Below are 25,535 nucleotides of genomic sequence, written 5' to 3'. Positions count from 1 at the left end.
TTTGTGAAATATCATCTATTCTCTGTTCCACATTTCTTATTTGATTACTATTTATTTGGATATTTTGTTGTATATCGTCTAATTTTTCTTCTGTGTTTCTCCTGTCTTCGTTAATTTTTACTTCTAAGTTACATTTCTGCAACTCTATTTTCTGTTCTATATCTATCTTATTATCTTGAATAATCCTCTTTACTTCTGTCCTCTCATTTTTTATCCTTTTCTTGTAGTCATGCTGTATATTTTTTATTTCATTTGCTACTTTCCTCTCTGCAGCTTCAAGTTTTTTATCCATTTGTTTTTCCATTTGTTTTACAATTTTATTATTATTATCTTCTATTTTCTTTTCTAATTTTCTATAATTCTCTTCCAATTTTTGTTCCATTTTTTTCATGTCTTCTTTGACTTCTTTTGAATTCTCTTCCATTTTTTTCGTATTCTCTTCCATTTTCTGTTCCATTTTTTTCATGTCTTCTTTGATTTCTTTTGAATTCTCTTCCATTGTTTTTGTATTCTCTTCCATTTTCTGTTCCATTTTTTTCATGTCTTCTTACTTAGCCACGTAAATAACGTTTTAAAAATATATGTCAATATTTCTGAAGTGCCTTCCTAAGATAACTTTTAAGCCTAGTTCGTTTGACTACATGTAATGGATTTGATAGTTCCCAACAGATAAGTATTGCTTGATTTTGGGCCCAAAAACTTACATTGGTCAAACAGGTAGAAATTTTAATAAACGAATAGCAGAACATAAAAGGGCTTTCAATAATAGAAAAACAGATTCTACATACGCACTTCACCTTCTAGATCATAATCATTCTTTTGATGACGAATTTAAAATTCTACACATTCAAAATAAAGGCCTTAAGCTATCTTTGTTAGAATCTATGGAGATCAACAAATTAAAAAACACAGATTTAATTCTGAATGACCAGCTTGAGACAAACAGTTCTCCCCTCCTCAACTTATTTCATTAGAGACTATAAAGTGTAAACCCATGCCAAAAACAGATCACTTGAGAAAGGCAATCAGCCGAAACAGCTGTAGTGATAATAATTTAAAATAAAAATTTGTGGAAGTTTTGAAAACAAAGTTTTCAGTGTTTTATTGTTACATAAAATGAATTTCCATCAAGTAACGGTCGAATCCATCAATTATATAAATTAAACATTTTAAACTATCATTATTATTATAACCCCACTTTATATTCGTATTATGATTAATTTCTGTCTGTCAATTTACTGTATAGTTGGTTGCCTATGCACATGGCTCACTTAAATATATTTACAACATTAAAATACAACTTTTTACACTTATTATATGCTAATTTATTAAAAATGCCCTCACATAAATAATTTTTATTAAATTCTCTAGTATATAACTTCTTAAAATAACCAAATACTTTTTTACATCTAATATTATCTAGTATATAATTTATAAATTAATTTCTAATCACTATTTTTCTTTCTCCTATATCATATCAATATATCTATATATATATATATATATATATATATATATATATATATATATATATATATATATATATATATATATATATATATATAGATCTAGCGGTTAATGTGGGCCCCGTACTAAAACGGTATTATACTAACTCCAGGCGAATATACACCGTGTATATTATTATCTGGGTAGCGCTGTATGTGGACTCCGACCAACACGTCGGATTAAGTTGACTCCGTAATAGGTTGAAACACTTTTGGGATCCGTATACATTTCTTTGCGTACACAACTAAACTCCTCCGATGTTGCCAATAATTTGATTAGTCGTAGATTTTTAAATTTTACAGCAGGTACGTGTTGGAACTTGAAATTTATTTAAATATCAATCAATTTAGTCATCCCGAAATTTCACAAATACTTGGTTAATGTAGTTAAATATTTTATGTTGGTAATTTATATTACTTGCTTTAATTATTTTTAAACTTAAGTTAGTGTCTGTTATAAGCTTGGAAAATGCAAGTGTCCATTTTTATTTATTAGTATTTTTTTAATGCATTGACACTGAAAAATTTAATATATAAATGTACGTTCCGATGTTTCGATTGCTACGTTTTTGATGTACAATATTTGTTTCACAAAGTAGTACAATTTAAATTATAATAATTTATAAATCAATCTTAAAATTATAATTTTTTACTGTCTAATTTCAATATTTCGATTTTTAAATGTAGGAAATTCAATATCTTACTATAATACTTTATAGATACACATATATTATACATGGCATAACACCTAATAATTTCGCTTTTAACTATAAATGTATCGTATAACGTAACGTAGCAAGCAGTAGTGAGTCATTACTCAGATAAAATATTTCGGTGACTTTATGGTAATTTGATTCTAGCCAACATATCTATTACAATTATTACATAATATAATATGTTCGGTCTTATTGTTTTAAAAAACATTCATGTTTTAAAATAGGTCTGAAGTGAATTATGTTTTGTATTTCTTTAGTGACATTATTATTAACCGTGATTATTAATCTAAGATATTTAAAGTGTTCCATACTTTCGAAATTATAGTTGTTGACTTTAATATTTTATCTAGATGTATTAAATTGCTTTCTTCTGTTGATTCGCTTGTATTTGGTTTTTATTTTGTTGATTTTAAGTGAAACATTTTTCGTGTTCTCTTCACTTTGTTGAAGATGTCGTTTGCGGACGGGAGAGATTTTCTTATAAGCTCAATATCATTAGCAGATGCTAGGACTACTTTGTACCTTGAGCCATTAATGAATTGCATTTTAAATAGACGTTATTTCTATTTTAGTATGCTGTTCACTAAATTTTTGAATATTTGAATCGAGAATCTGTATTTTATTCAGCTGTTTTATAACACAGAGTTTCTTGGCGCCTATCTTCATCTCTGTTTTTTTTGTTTAGCGTTCTTTCATTCTTCTTCTTCCTATGCCGTCCCCATTAACGGAGGTTGGCGACCACATTTCTAAAAATATCTCTGTCTTTTGCAACGTGAAATAATTCGTCTACAGTCATGTTTGTCCAGTCACGAATATTTCGCGGCCATGACTTCCTCTTTCTACCTATTCCCTTTTTGCCATCGACTCTACCCTGCATGATAGCCTGCAGAAGACTTTATATTCCTTAGTATGTGTCCCAGGTATGCAGTCCTGAGTACTTTTATTATTCTCAACAATTTTTTGTCTCGACCCATCCTTCTCAGCACTTCCTCATTGGTGACCCTGGCAGTCCATGGAATTCTCAACATTCTCCGGTATATCCAAAATTCCAAGGCTTGAAGCTTCCTAACTATTTGCGCTTTTACCGTCCATATTTCTACTCTGTACAATAGTTGAGACCAGACGTAACATTCAACAAACCTCAGTCTCAGCGCAGTATTCAGATGTTTGTTACAGAACAATTGCTTGAATTTTAAGAACGCTGCTCTTGCCATTTCTATTCGTACCCTGATTTCCTAATCTAATTCTTTGTTGATGTAAGCTCCCAGATATTTATATTTTTACTCCCGTATCATTATTAAAAGGATTTTGCTGAATGTCGATCTAGGGAATCCGGTGATATGTACATGATGTTTCCATAACCAACGTTCGAAAAATTTTCTTACTGTAAAGTCATGACGATTTTACTAGGAAATGTAGTACTGTTTAATAATAATAAAGTTCAAGCAACTAATTCCTATATGCACTAACTTGGTACTGATATCTCTGCTCTCCGATACCAGGTAGCAGTCCCGAAAACATTAAAACTGCTACACTGATGCTTCTAATTATCCAACGATTAGTCAGTCCAGGACTATACGCCTTATTATGGTACTGATATTGCTGCTGTCCCTCATAAGTAAATATAATATGCAAGAAAGGTTTTAGCAATTTAATAGCATTTTGTATGTTAGAATATTATTTCTCCGAGAAAGTGAAAAATATCTATTTACTATCCGGATTTAATCCATAGATTAAATATTAGAATGCTATAAAATAATGCTATTAGCAGTAAAAAATGGTCTGATAGTAAGTAATGAGAAAACTAAATCAATTTTCTTTAACATACAAGAGAGAGGACGTAGAGTAGGGCATAACGTAACAATAAACCCATATAATTTTGAAAGATTGCAGCGTTTTAGGTATCGTAGATAACGCTGTCACATAAGAAATAAAATGGAATATTCAGGTAGCTAACTAATGTAAATATAACCCACATAACACTTTTAAATCCAGAAGTCTAATACAAATCCCTAACATCAGGATATATAAAAAAGTGATTAAACCAGTGCTATTGTAAAGGTCATCGTCATAGTATAGTCAGAACGCAACAAGGTTCTATTGGCTTTTCTGCTTTTTGTCTTCTCATTCCTATTGAAAACTTAGCCACGTAAATAACGTTTTAAAAATATATGTCAATATTTCTGAAGTGCCTTCCTAAGATAACTTTTAAGCCTAGTTCGTTTGACTACATGTAATGGATTTGATAGTTCCCAACAGATAAGTATTGCTTGATTGATTGTAGGTTGGATAGCAGTTGGTTGTACAGGCATGTGTTGATAAATATGATGGGTCGGTAGGTAGTCCCATTATTCCTAAATCTGACCATATGTTACCTCCCCTGTTGATTCGTGGACGTCCTAAGGGCATTTTTTCTCTCGGGGAATTCTCCCAGTTTAACTTGGCAATGCAGTTATTAGAAAGCCTTTGGATATAGCCAGCGTAACTTTGGCGTTGAGATTTAGTCTCTTGTATGACGTTGCTATCTTTATATATCTGTTAGACCTTGGCATTAGTTCCGGTTCGGTATTGGTTAGTATTCGAACATTTGTAAGTTGCTTTCTAAGTGCTATTGATTGAAAATGTGACGAGAACGCTGACAAAACAATATAAGTAAAACTTAGGTATTAATTAGATCAGGATTACTAGAAAAGTTATCAGAATTATTTTCCAACTTACAAAGGTCCGAATACTAACCAATACCGAACCGGAACTAATGCCAAGGTCTAACAGATATATAAAGATAGCAACAAGGCTTTCTTAAGGCCTTTATTTTAAATATACTTTTTTAGTAATGCAAATACGTAAATAGAACCTGGAATATACATGTAACCTTTAATCTCTGGGATAAATCGATCTCCTGAATAATGGCACCGATATATTTAGTTAAAATTCTGTGCACTTATTTTAACCGTTTATGTCCTTATCATTCATATATGAGTTGTAACCGATATTACAAACTCATTTACTTTTCACAAAGAGACTCCAGATTAACTATAGTTATTACTATACAAATCTGATTCGAAATATCGTCGAGTATGTAAAATTATTTTTAATGAAAAGTTAATTAGCCATTTCTTATGGGGTTCAAAAGAGAAGACTTTACGAAAATTTGAGTACAAATAAGACCACCGTAATCAGTTGTACCCTGGGTAATAAATAATTAATTAATCAGCTAATCAGAATCACCCGTTCAATATGATTTTTGTCAAATCGGTCCTTTTTAGGATCAATTATTCTAATTATGTCTATAAATATTAAGGGCATATCTAGAGATAAAGACACTTTACTTTACTTAACCTTATCAGACATATGCGCTTAGCACAAATGTGACGTATTTCTTGTGCAGAAAATACATAGAGGGCAAAAAATAGTGTATTTGGTATTAAGCTGATCGCTGAAAATCACATAATAAATGTGAAAGTGCTATCTCTGCCGGCCAAGAAGCAAAGAAAAACTTAAAATGAGAGAGGACAAAACCAGTCAGCTGAAGGAACCTTTTAACGATGTTGAGCTTGGATCCACTATCTACGTATATAATAAAGAATAGTACAGCACTGACTGAAGATCTGAGCACAAAGCTTATTATAAAATTTTGACCAAAAATACAACAGTTACTGGTATCCAAAGTCTGAAGACAAACAAAGCAAAGACAAAGTTGTTGCCTTGCTTAAACCTGGCAAAAACTCCAACGACCACAAAAGCTATTGGTCAATATATTTATTTTCCTTTACAAAATACTCCTCAAGAGGTAAAACAGAAGAAAAACTCAAATTAAAAGACAAAAGTTGCTACAGACAGGGAAGATCATGTACGTCACAAATACTAAATCTTGTCCAACACAGCAAAGATGGGTACGAAAGATATCAGTTATGAGGAGTGGTATTTGTCAATCTAAGCAGCAATTTGCAGCTGACGACACCTTAAATAAGAGGGCATTTTTTCAAAATCTATATGATATTTCCTTAGGTAATAAACTTACTTGTTTTACTAGCGTATGCCTACACAACAGAAGATTTTTGGTATTTCTCAATGGTAAGTATAGCAGATGGAGAACGCAGAAGAACGGTCTCCTTTTGGTAGCGTAATGGCACCTATACTGTATAAAATGTACACAAACCATCAACCCATACCAGTAAATACCAGGACTTTTATTATGTATATGATACATCTATTATTGCACAACCAAAAACTTTTGTTGCTGAAGTGGAGAAAAATCTAAATCATGCTTTAAACACAATAAAAATAGACTATAAATCGTTTTTAAGCCAAACCCCGGAAAAACTCAGGTGTGCTACTTTAATGTCCCCAACACAGACGTTTTCACAAATCTGAACATCCAATAGTGTCATGAAATCCTTATACTCTGGACTTGCTATAAATATCTTGAAGATAGTTTGTATTACACTTAGTCATTCACAGAACTTTGTTTAAAACTAAAAGGCACACTGAGGACCAGAAGTATTATTCTCCGCAAACTTGTCAGCTAAAAATGCACATCAGCACATCCTTCCACCCTTAAAACGTAAACGCTTGCATTCCATGCTTCTGCTGCCGAATATACCTTGCCAGTATGAATGACACCAACACATACTTAACTCGTAGATTTAGCTATAAATTAGTCATCCTAATTCAGCGGAAATTAAGACTCACATCCATACATAAGCTCTACAAAATCGTAGCTACCAAGACACCTAATATTCGAAGATAAGTAGTTAAGGAACGAAAGAAACAAAATCTAGATTCGCAACATGTACTCCACGAATACAAGCCCATTTTATGACTAAAATCGAGAAAAAACTGGCCAGATCAACACGTGTGTAAGATATACCAAAAAAAAGCTAATCCTCGCCATCTGAACCCTCGGGAGGACTCTTGCCTGCAAACACCGGTTAACTTATGTGAATGTGGGGTGGTAAAAGATTCTTCACACCTTCTTAGTTGACTTTGACATTTAAATTGCTCTTTTCTGAAGGGACAAGGTTTAATTATTTAAACTGAACATGTAGAGTACAGTCAGTAAGCTATTGCTTATAAAAATCATTGCAAATTGGACACTAACTCCACTTATATTGATTAGATATTACCCCTAAATTACCTTACCATTCAGAAGTATGTAATATTGGTAAAGTGATATATTCTGGCTAGATAAATTAAGCATTCTTTCATTTTTTGCGGACTACTATCCATTTTTACACAAAAAATATACAAATAATACATAATAATAAAAAGTATACAATAGTATACAAACAAAACCAGAAATAAAATAATAAAGAAGCTACAAGATATCGTAAAACAATAGATGGATGAAATAAATCAAGTTCATATTAATCGGATTCTTAAATAATACATATAAAGACATACTGACGTTCACAAAATGCATTAGGAAATTTCCGCATATGAAAAAAACATCCAACTTGGTAACGAAATCCTTTTGTATCTATAAAGCTATTTTTAGAAAAGCATGTACCTACCAAAAACAGGTATTTGGTAGTAGACATATCTATTACATACTGTAATGCGTATGAACGATAACAAAAATAAAGACTAAGGAGTCCGTATGAACCGTTTAGAATATACGCTGAAAATATACGGCTTAATCGCATAGTTGCCAAACTATCAGAGCTTACTTAAACCGATATACTTATTGTTCCAATATACAGTGAAAAAGACCTGAACAACCCCTATAATATATACAAGTGAACTAAGCGATATACATTTATGATACAGGGGTACTTATGGACTCTACAAAAATTATGAAACTATACATGTTAACGAATCGACACAGCCAATATTATGGAATGGTTAAGTGAGCTCCGTATATCGGTGTCCACTTCACCGCGGAGCTCACTTGAACCTTAATTTTAACATGGGCGGAGTTTACTTTATGCCGTAGATATATATATATATATATATAATATATATATATATATATATATATTGGAAGTGATTATTTCGACCAAAAAATAATTTATAATACTCAATATTTCGCTATTTATTTGATAGCTTCCTCAGGAGTAAACTGAAACATTTTTTGTAATGTTCAAATTGTTTCAGTTTAGTCCTGGGGAAGCTATCAAATAAAAATTGAGTATCTTAGAAAAAAGAAAGATTTTCATAAGAGACCACTTTACCCGATAATTATTATATATATATATATATATATATATATATATATATATATATATATATATATATATATATATATTGATTTAGAGTATCAGCAATCGGTCAGGAAATAAAACTCTATTTGTTCAGTCTCAATATTTCGTCACGATTTTGTAACTTCTTCAGGAGAAAACTGTAAATTTATTAGAATAATTAATGATTATATGTAAACAAAATGAATATTTTAATACTTACAACTATAAGAATGAAAATTTAAATTTTTCTGGCATATCTAAATAAATGACATATTTTTGTTTGATTTTATTAAGGAGTTATGGTAACCGCAATATGTTATAGAGTGAATTCCCGTTGTACAATTTTCAGCGAGTAGGTTAAAATAAACAATTACTATGACAGTATTATTCATTTTATAAAGTGGAAAGATGGAATTAATAAAATTGAGAAAGAATCAGGAACACGATAAATTGATCTATAAAATGTAATTGATGGTATGTAGTCAGTTACTGCAATACTGATATTTAGGAATGTAATAAAATTATAGGTACAGTTACTAGAGAATTACTATAATAAGTATGTGTTTAAAGGTTAAGATCTATCATATTATATATTGTTTAGTATGTTGCAGTAGATATTACTTAAATGATTGGTGTCTGTCTTATAATTGATAGATTCAGGAGTTTTTTTAATGTGTACCATTTCAAGGAAAAGCCCATTTTTATAATTATCAACTTGTTCCAAGATTTTTACATTATTAAAGTCAAAGTTATGTCCTGTCTTCAAGTGGTGGTCCACTAAGGCACAAGAGTTTTTTTGTATGTTACAGTCACTTTTGTGTTGAGTGACACGTTTTTTAAGCCACTGTTGACTTTGACCAATATAACAACTTTGACATTGACTGCAATTTATTCTATAAATTATATTACTCATTAATGAATTTGGAGTTTTAACTTTTATTTTTGTGAATAACCTTGAATTTAGAAGTGGATTGTATTTAATTAATTTAATGTTCGGAAATGTTTTGAAAAGTGGGACAATTTGGTCTGTTAAATTTTTTATGAAAGGTATTTTTTTATATGAAACCGGTTGTGGATTATTTATTAAAGCTCTATTGTAAAAGTTAGTGTTATAAATAAGTTTTTTTAATATATGTTTTGGGTAGCCATTGTTTAAAAACATTTCAAAAAGTTTCTTTAAATTGACATCTAGGAAACTCCGATCACAGATTGTCGTTACACGATTTTTCATAGATACAATTGTGTTAAATTTTTGACTTCTAGGATGATTAGAATAATAATTTATAAATCTGCCGGATGCAGTATCTTTTTGATACCAATCTAATATGATTTTGTTATCATTAGTTCTTATGACTTTGGTATCTAGAAAAGGTATACTATTTTCATTTTCATATTCGACAGTGAATTGAATATTTTGATGGAGTGAATTAAAGATCGTTTGTACTGTCTGAATATGGTTGAATGGTACACTGCATATTATATCATCAACAAATTTATAAATAAATGCTAGTGAAAACGGCAATTTTGAGATTCCAAGGTCTAATAAATGGTCTAGGATAATTGTTGCTAAAATAGGACTAATAGGACTGCCCATTGGTGTTCCAAATATTTGTTTATAGAATTTATCACAAAAACAAAAATATGTGCTGTCAAATAAGAATGTTAATAATGACAGGAAATCTTTCCTAGATAATGACGTGAATTGTTCTATTTTAGACCATTTTTCTTGTATGATTTCAATGATTAACTTTATTGGGATGTTAGTAAACAATGACACTACATCTAATGATATTAAAACATAGTTATCTGGTAGCTGAATTCCATTTACAGCATTGACAAAAGAAAATGTATCTTTTGTATTGAAACTTGGCTCATTTTCAAATGTCTGTGTAAGTATATTTCCCAAGAATTTGGATAGGTTGTAAGTTGTGGAGTTTATAGTACTTACAATTGGACGTAGTGGTATATTTGCTTTATGTATTTTTGGTAGGCCATATAATTTGGGTATGTCAGAATTGTAAATTTTTAGTCCTTTAGCTTGTTGTTCTGTAAGCTTATTTTCGTTCTTTAAAGTTTTTATTAATTTATTATATGTAGTTTGGATGGAGGTAGTCGGATCATTGTTAATTTGGGTGTATGTTGTATTATCTTGTAAAAGGCTTTTCCTTTAAATGGTACACATTAATAAAACTCCTGAATCTATCAATTATAAGACAGACACCAATCATTTAAGTAATATCTACTGCAACATACTAAACAATATATAATATGATAGATCTTAACCTTTAAACACATACTTATTATAGTAATTCTCTAGTAACTGTACCTATAATTTTATTACATTCCTAAATATCAGTATTGCAGTAACTGACTACATACCATCAATTACATTTTATAGATCAATTTATCGTGTTCCTGATTCTTTCTCAATTTTATTAATTCCATCTTTCCACTTTATAAAATGAATAATACTGTCATAGTAATTGTTTATTTTAACCTACTCGCTGAAAATTGTACAACGGGAATTCACTCTATAACATATTGCGGTTACCATAACTCCTTAATAAAATCAAACAAAAATATGTCATTTATTTAGATATGCCAGAAAAATTTAAATTTTCATTCTTATAGTTGTAAGTATTAAAATATTCATTTTGTTTACATATAATCATTAATTATTCTAATAAATTTACAGTTTTCTCCTGAAGAAGTCACAAAATCGTGACGAAATATTGAGACTGAACAAATAGAGTTTTATTTCCTGACCGATTGCTGATACTCTAAATCAATATTTAAAACAGTACGGTCGAAAAAATCATTTGAAATATATATATATATATATATATATATATATATATATATATATATATATATATATATATAATGTATACGAATTGCAAGGGTCATATATATTGGGCGAACAAACTACTCAAAAAATGAAGATCAGAGAATGAGAACCGCGCACAAGCATCTCATTAACATTGTGACCAACGTGTATAACAGAATATATGAAGAATGAGAGCTGCACATGAGAAGCTTATAGCTACATCCAGAACATAGGAACAAGAAAGACAGCGAATCAGCTGTGCATTTACATGTATATCATTTGTTCGTCTTGCATTTGAATATGCCCTAGACAATTTATTATTCTGCACATTTTAAAATTGCTATTGGTGCAATGAACACAGTATGACAGTATTGTCAGGCATTGAAGTTTTACAATAAAGCACTTAAAATATGTTGCGCATCAGGAAAAGTTGTGTTACCACCTATTACCACTCACCAGAACCTTGTAAAAATTACTTTGTGGTTTACTGGTAATTAAGAAAATTGTATAGCAAACCAAATGCAATGTGTAACATTTAAAAAGAAGTGGAATGGTTTCAGGAATGCAAATGAGTTCAGTTATTATTTGGGATGAATGTACTATGGCTCATAAAAATTCACTCAAAGCATTAAATAGAAGTATGCAAGATTTAAACAGCAATGACAAACTATTTGGTGGTGGTGTCTTACTACTGTCTGATGACTTCCGACAGACATTACCGTTCATAATAATTATAATAACAAAAACTGTAAATATATGTATTATAATAATTGTATGTTTGTTTAAATTTAGTTTGCATAACCTTACCTTTTTTAAATTCGGTGCATAGTGGTGATGGGGTTTTCTTTATTTTATTTTTTACCTTCTCAAAGTTTTGATTTAGATTACTTGATACCACTGCTCTTGGTTGTACAGTGTCCTGCAATTTTTGTGGAATGCCACTGGTCTTTTTCTGTTTGATTTTATTCATGCAGTTTTTTAATGAAATAGTAATTTTCTTTTTAACTTGAGTTTGTTTTTTTACAATACTTTGTCGTTTAACTATTTTTAGATTTGGTTTTTTTCTATAAACTGAAAACGCTGATATTGGAGTACTCATTATGAAGATCACAGACCACTTGAAGATCCACTTCTCTAATGCTCTAGTCTAGAGTCTAGGGCAATGATTAGTTTAGACGGGATGGAGCATGATACTATGATTCATGATACCACTGATACTATGACCATAGAATAACAGAACAACACATGTCAGTTTTTTGTATGTGTCAATAAATAATCTTTAATAAATAGTTTGGAGATATCCTTTTGTGTACGATTATTGTAATTATTAAACCATTATTTAATATTATTATTTTGCTAATTGAATAATTTCATGACAGAATGCATAAAAATCCCATTTAAATTTAACAAGAATTCAAATTCTACTCTCCAATGACGATGACGGCATGCGCGAACACTACCGATTTTGTGCTAGGGGAAGATCCTATCTTGTTAGTCATAGCCCCGTATTTATAGTCGGTACTCAAGCTCGTGCTTGAGCACGTGCTCCGCCAAGTCGAACTTACGTCAAAGTCATGCTCAAGTATTTGTTGTGTTCCATGTGTTCTATAAACGATACTTCGGGTATTCTCGTACAAGATTGATCTCAAGCACGAAAATTAGGGATTTTAAGTAAATTTTATAGATGGCATCCAATAAAAAGAAGATTCTGTCAATTATTATCTTAGAGTAGGGAATTCTACTCGTCAAAGGAGAGGTAACGCGCCATCTAGCCTTCAAGCGAAAGTGAAGCCGATTTTACCCGGTCCGCCATTCGTTTGGTGCTCATTTTCGGATTGACACAACTCGTTTTGTTAATTATTTTTGTGCTATTTCTGAGTGAAAAGTAGCAATTTTTTTAACTCTTTAAAATGGTGATGTGTTCGGCTTACGGTTGTAAAAGCAACAACAGAAAGAATGAAGTGGAAGTTACATTTCACGTGTAAATAAATATTTTTGTTATAAGTGCGTAGATGAAAATACACTAAATACTCCTTTATTCTTACATATTGCCTTTTAAACTGTTATTTATTTAAAAAACAACACCTTAATGTACTTAATTACATAACTAAAATTACATGTTTTAGTTATAAATTTCGAAAAATTCACATGTAAACTTAAAAACAGCATAAAGGAGCACCATTTTACCAGTGGTGTATGATTAAATTAATTTATAATGGGATTTATAAAATATATTATTGCAACTACGAAAATGAAATCTTTCTTCTTGTTTAAATGAATAAAAGTTAAAGGAATTTTCCGGTTGTGAAGCTACTATAAAATTTATACAAATTACAAATAATGTTTTTGATATTTTAAACAGTCGTTCAGTAAGAGCAAAACATTTTAAGAAAGCATTATGTGATAGCAATATAGAACAAACAAAAAAGTTTGTACAAGAGGTTATTACGTACTTCTTACATCTTAAATTTGATAATGGACTGTTAGTAACCGATTCGGAAAAAAAAACTGGATTTTTGGGAGTTATCGTCTCTTTAAAAAGTGCTCTTGGGTTGTACGACGACATTGTTGTTCAGAAAAAATTATTACATTACCTTCCTTTGTACAAAGTTAGTCAAGATGTCAAGATGTCATGTCATGTTGAACTTTTTTTTTAGTATAAGATCAAAAGGGTGATGGAATATTTCTACTGCCAGACAATTCACTGCTGCTTATAACAGGTTGTTAGTGCGTAGTGAAATTCGATCTGGTGGTTTAGGAAATTGTGTTCCATTGGACGATATTCCTATTTTAAGTGGTTTATGTCGATTTAAAAAACTTGAGTTGAATATTTGTTCACCTGAAGCTCGATTATTAGAAACATTTTATGAACAATCTTTAGAAACTATTTGGAGCGAACATGACTACATAATGAATTCGACTGTAATTAGTGAGTGTTCCATTCAAATAATTACTTACATAGCAGATTTTGTAGCCCAAAAATTGCAAAGCACAATAAAATGTGTAGATTGTGTAGATGCATTGTCTGGAAGCAAATTAAATTATTTAAACTCATTAATTACAAAAAAAATCAAGGAAGATTAACATATCCGTCCAAAGATGTGATTGCAATTTGCAAAACATCGGAACATTTTTTAAGAATAAACGAGCAAAATTTGGGAAAACCCAATTTTATCTCTATTCTAAAAAATAAAATCATGCTCAACTGCGTTCAATTTGAACAATATTTTTGCAATCTACAAGAACATATTTTAGGGCGTGCTTCAAATCATATATATTTTTTAATTGAAGCAATAATGGATAAATATTTAAATATAAGATTACATTTTATAACAAAAAAACAAAATGAATTTGATAATATTATTCGAAATAAATATAACAAATGAATACTGTTCAGTAGACAATAAATTGATAATTCAAAAAGTTGTTTGCTTCTATCACATCCCCTAATCCTGGTTTATTTCGACCTATGTATAAAAGTTCGACAAATTAAAAAAACTGTCATTTTTTAAATCTTTTGTGTACGTCTTGCATAATGTTATGAAAAATTAATAAAAATAGAAAATTAAACTAAAATTATTATTACTATTATTTGGAATTTAATGATGTAGTTTTATATTGTTCTTATTGGCCTAGGTGATACGCCACTGGTACACGTGTTTGGTGCTCACTCGGCTTCACTGTTGTTATCGTTGCGGTCACTCCTTTGACGAGTAGAATTCCCTACTCTAAGATTATTATCATTGTCACCAAACTTTATTTAAATATTTTTAGCGCCAAATTTAGCTTTGTTGAAAAAGAGGCATGTTGTGTATTAAAAAAATTAATTTTTAATAAATCATTTTAAGGTATGTAATATATTATAAAAAAATATGCATTCGAGGGAATAAATTTCAATTATGTCGATTTTTAGATGAGCGGACATTGTACTAAATATGCAGTGTTTTCAACAAAAGGAAAGGTGTTTTTAATCCAGCTGGTAAAGGAAAATAATACTGTAGAGAATAAAAGGACAAACGGTGCTTCCTTAATGAAAAAAGAAGGGTTGGGAGTACAATACAGCGTATTATATAACTGCCAGCCCGAGGTAGATATATTAAGGACTTCAGAACAGCTACGAAAATTGTAAAACAAATTGAAACAGAGGTAAACTACTTTTATTTATTCAAGCAAAATTTTTTGTATTAGATGTTTAGATTAAATTTGATGTAGGTATGGAGTTTGTGAAAGTTGCTGTTCCCGACATATATGTAAGCATCCTCTGTCCTTGGGACAACACAGAAGTATTTGGAAGAGGTAAATTTACTATATTTTCATACTTAGATAATTGTAGAACAAAAGGAGGCCCACCAGATAGGAGGACATATAAGTTTAATTACTGTAACATCAGAATTATCTGACTACATCCATTGCTTTTCCAGTTCAAAATAAAGAGTTGTTATGTATGATAATTTTGAGAAATGTTACCTGTACATATAATAAGAATTTCAGGTAATACTTGTAATATAACACCTGTTGTTCCTATAGAATATGTCAATGTGCTTCAAATGGTAAGTAATCTTAAATATACTTATGGCAATATGTAACAGTAATAACAAACACTACTACTAATGGAGTAGTAGCTATTATAATTGCAAATAAAAAACATTCGCCAAAAAAAGGTTTGAATTATTCCAAAGTTTAATAGTAATCTATAGTTATGGATTTTTAAAACAATCATTTATATAATAACTATTCTTATTTTGTACTTAATGTATTATATTGAAAACGGTTAAAAATTCTAAATGTAAATACTAGTACTAGTATGTACTATATTGTAATTAATGTATTATATTGAAAACTGTTAAAAATTCTAAATGTAAATACTAGTTTTGGTTATTTTTTTTTTTGGTAATTTTGTTTTTAATGTATACTATGGTGGTTGTAAAGCGATTATTATATTATTTTATATTTAACAAGCCTGATATTATTCTATTTTTTAGTTTTATAAATTGTTACTTTCAAATTTACTTATCGTGAAGGTTTATAAATATATTTTTAAATAAAGAATACTAATATTTTAAACGTGTAATTAATTTTATATTTGATAAGGAAAGGTTTTGTGAAAGGAATAAACACTTATTTAAAAGGAGAGAGACAAAACGAACTCAATAAAGATATACTTGCTTAAGTTGTCTGAGTATAGTATAAAAATACATTTCGACATATAAAATAAAAAAGAATATATTTAACATAGGTATTCAATAATATATTCACATTCTCATGCATAACATTGTTGAATAAAATGTCTCCTAAAATTTAAACCTTGTTCCACATCATTAACATTTCTATTTTTTGGCACATCAGTATTTTCTAGAAAATCATCATTATTTATAATTATTTTCCTTTAAACACATATTGCAGAGTACTGCTGTAGCACTTATTATTGCAAGATATGTATTTAATTTGATTTGTAGGCTTCATTGCAGACAGGGAAACCATATTTTCCAGATTCTAAATAGCCTTTTGGCAACATTTCTTACATGTGCACTATTATATCTATTTTGTTGATCATTACCTAAAAAGATATATCTATCAAATAACCTATTTTTTGTTTAGCCCATTATCAATAAATACCTTGCTTTAATGCTGGAGTAAGTAGATAGTGCCTGTGCTGCATGCATATTCACTATTCATAATAATTCACCTATTAATAATTCTGGAATTTGTCCTCTTTCCTTTCTAACTCTTAATCAACTTTGATCAAATATTAAGCTGCCATGACTTAATCCTGGATGTTGAACAAAAATATCCATAATCTCAAAAAACAAAAAAAAAATATATTGTATTGAAGCGAATTGGAAAAAAATATAAATATAAACAAACAAGTTAGGTTAGGAACCCGTGCTCAACTGCTCATTTGCTCAAGGCAAGGCAGGTCGATCCCATGCTTGAGCACGAGCTGTCATTTTTGTGTACTCAAGCTCGATTTCGTGCTCGAGATCCGTTTATAAAACACAAAAACGACTCAGGCCCATATTTATTATTTATAGTCGACCTCAAGCATCGACTGATACTTGAGTACCGACTATAAATATGGGCCCTGCTGTATCATGGGATGGAGTATTCTGTGGTACAATGAATACACCAATGACGTATAATATATAGACTAAGCCTATAGACTATATTCTCCCTATATAATCGGGTGTCCTAAAGATCTCCGCTAAGGTATGTTTACCAGAACAGCGGCGTGCTCATTTCTATTTTAATGACAATAATTATTTTTTTAATTAAAATTCAATATTTATGATTTTTTTTGTGTTCTCGTCTATAAGAGAAAAAATTATTTTTATAATGTTTGTAAAGTACATTACCTGAATTTTAATCATTTTACCAACAGGAAATATTAAAGTTTTGCCTAAAGATTAAAAATTCTCATTTTTTAAATTGTATTAAGGACTATTGATTATTATTTAGTATGAAGGAAATTTTGATAAATAAATCTAATCAGGTTTGCATTTTTATTAAGTGTTGCGAGTCTATTTAGAGAGTCGAAAGATTGCTAGAAGTCTATAAATAGTAAGTGAAAATTTATATCACGTTCATCACTTTTCAATCAGCTGTGTTGGCATCTATGGTTGATTTTCTTTTTCTGAAGCCTGGCGGATATTGCCCTAGTGTATTTTCGGTAATTTATCTATTTTCCAATGTGCTTGACAATATTTTGTATGTGGTGTTCAGTAACATGATTCTGAAGTCTATGTAGTTACTGATATCATTCGGTCTCCTTTTTTAACCCATTAAGGGCCGAGACAATAAACAAAGAGAAATTTGACAATTGATTTATTAGATTGGATTAAAAACACATAAATTAAGACTAATTTACAACCAAAAAGAATTTTTTTTTCTCATGAAAGGAAAAACAGGTGGGTGCGTATACGCACCTTTGGCCGAATACGCATACAATTTTTAAAAAAGGAACATATTGTATCTTAACTGTAAATTAAATTTTAAGATGAAAATTTTCGAAACATTCGGGGTGTAGATGCACTGTACACTTTTTACATAAATAAATAGTATTACTTTTGCACATCCGACATTTTCTTCTTGCACTATTATCGTCTCTTTTTACAATGTGGCCATTTTGCACGAATGTCGCCCGAAATATGGAACCATTTCCTCGTCAATGGAAAGATTTTTTGCAAAGACTCCAAATTGTGCAAACTTTCGGTTAATTATTTCAAAAATTGGTGACAATTTTGCAAATTTATCATTTTTATTCAGTAAGGTGTTATCTGACAAATGTATGTTCTGTTTGATTGAACGAAATCTATGTCGGCTCATGCTTTCTCTTACAATGTGCACTTCATTATCCTCATCCTTCGACCAATACATATCAAGTTGAGGCAGACTGTGATAACCAGATAATATACATATGCCAATAAATTTTTTTAAATCTGTGGCGGTTATTCTGCGATGCATAAATATTTGTAAAATATCGAATGCTCTCACTTACTTCTTTATCAAAAAAGAGTAAAAAAACTTCAATGTGACTTGCCTCCATGGTTGGCTTTTATATTTTCTAAATATTGATCAGACTGATGTTGAATTACTGCCGAGTACGAAGGAGTATCTGTTTTTACCCAACTTGACAAATTTGGATTTATTATTTTTGCCTGGTTCTTTTTTTGGACGTTTTGATCTGTGGTTCACAGGAATATCATCATCAGAATTCCCATTCACTTGTATTTCATATATACCTGCAATATCTGTTTTTATTCCTTCTGTACCAATAATATTATCATCAATGTCTTCTACATCGGAAATTTCATCTGTTTCCGGCGGCACATAAACCACATCAAGTGAGTCAGCATTTTCACAGTCTGAGTCTTCTTCTAACAAAGCCATTAACTCTTTAGTAATTAGTGCCCTCTTCATTACCTATTTCGAGAATTTACTAAAATAAACAAAAACATGCACTACTAAAAATATACTACTACTATATACACGCATTCATATGATAATAATTTAGCTTACCTTATTTCAACTTATATGGAATATAAAACAAATAAACACAAGGAAACTTTCAAACATTTAAGTCAAGAAAAAAGCAAATATAATAGTATTGACTATTGACGAGATCGTAATTTCAGATTGTTTAGTCTACGAAAAAAATATAATATGGTTTCGGCCAAAGGTGCGTATACGAATCCATCGTATAAACATGCAATTATAGACCTTATTTTTAAAGTATGAATGAATAAGTTTTTAGAATAATAAAAATTTCAACATATTTTTATAATTATAGAATACAAAATATGAATTAAGTTTATAATTAGTATCGGAAAAATTTTTTGTATGAAGATGTGCATAAATCATTAAATTATGCAAAATTATAATAATCTTAAAATATTTAAAAAGTAATATTTTTATCAAAAGAAAAATGATACTATATACCTCAATCTATTGAGATGTTACTTCAATAAAAAGAGAACATTAAAAAAATTATTTTCGGGCCAAAAAAAAATTAACAATAAAGGTTGCGTTTACGCACCTTTGGCCGTAAATGGGTTTTAATATCGTTATTAGATGACCCCATCTCCACTACATCAGTATACTTTCTCAGTTCCCTGTATTTTTTATTAGTTTAAGAATCCAGTGCATCAAATTGTCTTCTTTTTTTTCTATTAATTCATTTTTTATCATTTCCTGGTGGTTTTCACTGTTGCAATAATTTCCTTGTATAAAGCAACTTTTGAAGTTTATATTAAGGAATTAGGAGGAAAATTAAAAGGTTACTTGAGTGCAAACAAACAACAAACTTTTGAATTCTAATTTCGTGTTTTGTTGTAATGAATTAAAAATAAACAAAAAAAAAAAACATCAAATCAATTATACATTTTTAACAAAAAACATACAAAAGATATAAATCATAAAACATTTTGCAACATGATTAGTAATTTAGTTAACGCATTAATGCACACAACGTAATAAATACAGTTTCAATTATTTTCTAGGACATACAATATGTTGTAAATAAAGATACAATATGTTATAATAATAAATAAGTTGTATACCAAAGACTTCTATAATTGTAATGGTGGTGTGAATATACAAAATAGGACAAGATAATGCCCTGCCTAAATCGCACAGGCCGATCAGTCTTACATCATTTTTGTTGAAGGCAACAGAAAAAATTCTTGATAGACATATTAAGGGAAGACCTTTGAGGGATCATTCTCTCAATGGCAACCAGCATGCATATCAAGAAGGAAATCAACAAAAACAGCAGTTTGACAAAGTAGTTCAGAAAATCAGTCACTCAATTAATAATGGAGAGAATATTTAGAAGGCACATTTAATAATGCCCTATCAAATAGATCCACTACCAATGTGTGTTACTATGTGTAACTGGATCAATGCAATGATGGAAAATATATTATTGAGTGAATAGAAGATTGTCACAAAGGTGCAAGGAGAGATTTTGGCCAAAACGGCTGAGGGTGTCCACAGGGGGAGTGTTTTCTCTCCTCCTCTGGTCACTCCTGGTGGATCACTTGATGTCACTTCTTGACACACACGGGGGAAGAAGTACATGCCTATAGGGATGATCTAGTAATTATGGTAAGAGGAAATATGGTAATTTTCTTTCCAGCACAGTCCAAAGAACATTAAATATCCTTAGTAGGTAGTATGACATGGAAAAATTCTCTATCAATCTTAGTAAAACATGTAGGAGTAATATTAGATAAGCAGCTTACATGTAACGCCCAGTTGGAAAGAATAACCTACAAAGCAAAGGTTTCCCTTTCTACATGTCAAAGAGTATGTGGGAAAAATATGGGGTTTGAAACCCAAACCGATGTACTGGCTATATATGACTAGTCAGATCTATAATTATGTATGGCGCACTTATATGGTAGTTTAAATAACAACAAAAGACCACTTAATAGAAGCTGAATAAGCTTCAAAGACAAGCATGCTTAATCATAATACGAGCAATGTTGACTACCCTAACTGCCTCATGGAGGTCATGCTTGATCTCTCTTCATTACATATATGGATGGAGAAGGATGTGAAGATAGGAGCATACAGAAGGTGGATAAGATGTCAGGAAGCAGGGTAAAAGGATACCTGGATCAAATCTGGAGAGATAATTAAAAATTACCTAGATTTGGAAATAGTACCAGATGCAATGCAACCTAAATATAATTTTGTAAAATCGTTTACCATCCTCTTTATAGGAAGGTAAAAATAGGAGTTAAATAAAATCAATGCATTGGCCATTGATAAATTGTTGGCAGCACCATCAAAAGTTAATGAATATACTTTTATGCCTGAATCATAAATAAAATTTAAGCAAAGATTTACTAAGGATGCTTTTTCTTATCCACAAAAACTCTCAATTAAAAAATATGCAACTGGCACTTTAAAATTGTCATTTAAGGCTACTAACATAAACACCAGTGCCTCTCATGCTTCTGGTATATTATCAGATTCTATATCTGTACCAAAATCTACAGAGCCAATAAATTTTTTCTCATCTCATTTTACTAGCTTACAAATAGACATTTCGTTCAGCACTAAATTACACACAAGTGTAACACAAGTGTTTTATTTTGCTTCCCTGCTTCTTCAACTTTGTTTTTCAAAGCATTTAAAGCTTCTTTGGAAAATCCAGGTGCGCCATCAACAGTTTGGTACCATTTTGTTATGGTTGATGGGTGTGGTAATGAATTATTAAAAGCTCTTCTTACAAAATCATAGGCTTTTGCTGAATACAATTTAAAGCCAGTGCAAATGACCTTAATTCCGGAGAATATTTGGCACATTTGGCACCCTTTAAAAATCGTTGAAACAATGCTTTGGCTGATTCTGGGAAAGAGGCCTAAAACAATAAAAAATACAAAAATGAAAGAATATAATAAAAAAAATCGGTTGCCTGTAAAGTCGGTTTTACGGGCGAAGATTTTACGTGACAACGTCTTTTTCTCGGTAGAATATTTATTGATATGAAATTATTAAATTGCACAATAGGAACAAGGAATTGAATGAAAATAAGAATTGCACAAATTTTAACTATAGAAATATATTTTGTTTACTAAAACATTGTACATGTAAACTTAAACTTAACTAATTTCTATTTGAGTGATTTTTTTGAGGATAGGACGATGATAGGAGAAATAGCATCGCACCAGCGGACCGATCATGTTTGAGTGGGAGAGAGACGCAAGGCATTCGCCGGTCCGGCGGGCCTCTCTCTCGTTCGGTGACTCATCGTAACAGACGTGAGCGGGCGTTACACTTTTTCATGAGTGACTCCGAGCCACAATCTAATTTAAGACGTTGTCACGTCAATAATTTAATTTTGTTCCTTATAGTATATGTGAAAGAAAACTTACCAACAACACAGATTCAGCATTTTCTGTAACATACAGTTTTTCTTTTAATGATTGTACCAATGCGTTTAATGTTGTTGCTTGTCGTTTTCATCTTTTAGTAGATTTTCTTAGGGTGTCAATTTGTTTATTTTTTTTTGCTATATACATGTTTACTGATTCCATGTATCTTTTTCTTTTTCTTAGGCAGTCTAAGTCTGACATGGAAAAATCCCCCACATAATGCTTCCTAAAAATAAAAAGATTTAATGAAAGAAAAATTGCTTATTCAAGGATATAATAACGCAAATGAAAAATTAAATGAATATTGCCTCTTGTTATTTTTTTTAGCTATTAATTCTCTATCTGCAGCCCTTCAATATTTTCCTTGCCTAAGAGTTCCTCAGTTTCTGAGGCAGACAAAGTTAGTTCACTGCTAGCAGTTCGAAATTTAAATTGTGGGTGTCTGATGGACTAGGGAGAGCTTTAGTTCCTACCACCTCTTTAACGTCTTTAGAAGACCTGTATGCAAAGAGAAAACAATATACAAGAAACAATAAACAGAAAATTTATATAAATATTAAATACCAATGTAAAAATTTAATAAAAACATTACCCACCTTGGTATAGCTAATGGTTTTGCATTTTCTGTTAGAAGAACAAAGCTAGATTTCATGATAACATCATTTGGATCAAAATGATCACAATAAATACATGACCATCTGGAAAGCTTGTTCTTATTTAATTGTAAAATGTATATCCAAATTTCCTGTTTTTCTTCGTCAAAAGGAAATCTATGAAAAAAAATTAGTAAGAAAAAATAGATTTAAATGATTTTAATAAAAAAAAAGACAAAAAATTTAATGGAACTTGTTATTATTCAGTATAATGCATAATAATTTATGTATTTATTAAATAAATAACAACTAAACGCCTCCACTGGCTATCAAAATATAACCTAATATTTATAAAAAATAACTTACTTGAAAAGTGATAACGTTTCGCTCTTCGAAATTCAGCGATCACAAACAAGATTACCTAAATAGCATTTTACTAAAATAGTAGGTAAATGACTCTCAAAAATTTTAAATAAAATTTGCTTGTCACAAAAAATATGTAAACACACAATTTCATATCAAAACAATAACAAAGGTATTTCATATTCATGTTGCGGACACTTTTTAACGCGTTCACGGAGTCTCATCGAGCAAAAAGACAAAAGAGGGAATGTAAAGGTAGTGGGGGCAAAAATATTGTTAGACAGGAAGTGCCATCTTGAGAGGCCAAATTAAACAAGGAAAGAGAGTCTTTACTTGTTTAAGAAATCAAATTTAGTTGGGTTATGTTATTATTTGTCCCAACTGTCACATGAAATCTTATTTATATTGAAGTTTTTTAACAATTGTTTCACATTTTAGACTGTTATCGTTAATATTTAATTAAAATTTTCTCGTCTAAGACACAGTCTGAAAACTATTTTATAACTACTGTTAATAAGTGTCGGAAAATTTAAATTTGGCGAATTCGCATTTCCGGATATGTCCGCCATCAGAGGCCACTTTTTTGGTCGCCTTTTCATAACGATTAGATTCCCTCTTTTGTCTTTTTGCTCGATGCGGAGTCTATATATTATACGTCAATGGACCGTGGAAGTGATGACGTAGATTTTATTGACATCTGTCAGTTTCACTTTCCAAACAAACCTTGTTTAGTGTGGATAATTTGTATTTTTCGTTATTTTTTCATTTTTTTTACAGAATCTTTCCGCTTTTTGCAATATCTAAGTATTCTAATAGTTACTACAACAATTTTACAATGTTGTGTAAATAATAAAGCATGTTGTTTTATAAAAATAGCAATAAAATGCATGTATCAATAAAGTAAGGTTAGAATGTCTTTAATTTAAACTTTTAAACTATATTTCATAGAAATAGAACACTGAATTATGATGGTATTATCGTAAAAACACTATACTTAAAAGAAAAAGCAGCAGAGGAAGCAAAATGTTAACTTTATAGAAATTAAAAAGTCTTGAGATTGGACATTTCAACTTTTGTTTGGAAAGTAATTGACAGTTGTGACGTCACACTTCCACTGTCCATTGGAATACACAAATGAATACACAAGGTATGATATTGCGCATGACATTTGACAGCTGGCCCAGGAGTGGGACGTAGTCAAGACCGCCCGAACCACCTCGAACCCATTATTACAACACATTAATTTTGAAATTATGGTCAAAAAAGTGTCTAATTTTTTTTTAATGTTTTGTTTTGGTTATAATTGAATAAAAAATATATTTTCAGTAGCGTAAAACCTTTATTTTTCCTAGGGATTCAGGCGAAATATTTATTTTTGTTTTCATACATATACTAATATCCGTTGAAATTTAAAAATTGTCTGCAGAGGAAATACTGTAAATAGGTAAATAGTAGTGCATTTGCTTATTCTGATTCACTGTCACTCACTTCCAAGCAGTTTTACTGAAATAAAAACAAAATAGATTATAATAAAAAAAAATCTGTTTTACAATTCAATATGGTATTTTAGATGAGTTATAATGAAATTTAGTAAAATAAAAAATATACACATTACTATAACCTACCGATTATTATATGCAAAATTTACTTATCAAACAATATAATAATATGAAAATAAGACACAAATTAGTTCAAACGCAAAATACAATAAATATCGACTTCAGACGACTTTACACAGGGAAGACAGAAAGCTTGTATAAAAACAAAAGTTCAACAATAATATCGGTTATCAATGGTGACTATTGCAAATTGCAAGTTATGAGATAATAAATATATTTTAAAGTAACTCAATACTGACTGAGTCATCTATTTTATAAAAGAAAAATAATTTAGATATATGCCTACATATGTGTCTTTATACAAATGGTGTTTAGTTACTGTTTATTTTTACTGTATACTATTTTTTTG

The 25,535-nt window shown here is 30.2% G+C and overlaps 1 protein-coding gene and 1 long non-coding RNA gene across 3 annotated transcripts in view; both read right to left on the bottom strand.

The window, feature by feature from the left end:
- NO66 (Bifunctional lysine-specific demethylase and histidyl-hydroxylase NO66) overlaps window positions 1–12,414 on the bottom strand; it is a 132,067-nt gene extending 119,653 nt beyond the window's left edge. Inside the window, exon 1 of one of the 2 annotated variants that reach the window (XM_072526038.1) lies at window positions 12,038–12,414. In XM_072526038.1, the coding sequence (XP_072382139.1) occupies window positions 12,038–12,329 (292 nt within the window). In that variant the 5' untranslated portion in view covers window positions 12,330–12,414. The remainder of the gene's footprint in view (window positions 1–12,037) is intronic. The other variant, XM_072526037.1, reaches the window with a different exon arrangement.
- A 7,472-nt stretch (window positions 12,415–19,886) lies between these two features.
- LOC140435630 (uncharacterized) lies at window positions 19,887–23,738 on the bottom strand. Its single transcript, XR_011950203.1, has 4 exons — window positions 23,571–23,738; window positions 23,208–23,381; window positions 22,612–22,837; window positions 19,887–22,097 (listed from the first exon to the last, which is right to left on the bottom strand). It is a non-coding gene; the product is annotated as an uncharacterized lncRNA (long non-coding RNA).
- Between the last annotated feature and the right edge of the window lie 1,797 nt (window positions 23,739–25,535).

The sequence above is a fragment of the Diabrotica undecimpunctata genome, chromosome 3 (assembly GCF_040954645.1).
Source record: "Diabrotica undecimpunctata isolate CICGRU chromosome 3, icDiaUnde3, whole genome shotgun sequence".
In the NCBI taxonomy this organism is placed as follows: domain Eukaryota; kingdom Metazoa; phylum Arthropoda; class Insecta; order Coleoptera; family Chrysomelidae; genus Diabrotica; species Diabrotica undecimpunctata.
Note: the sequence above shows the minus strand (reverse complement) of the source record. Positions and strands in the feature narration are given on the sequence as shown.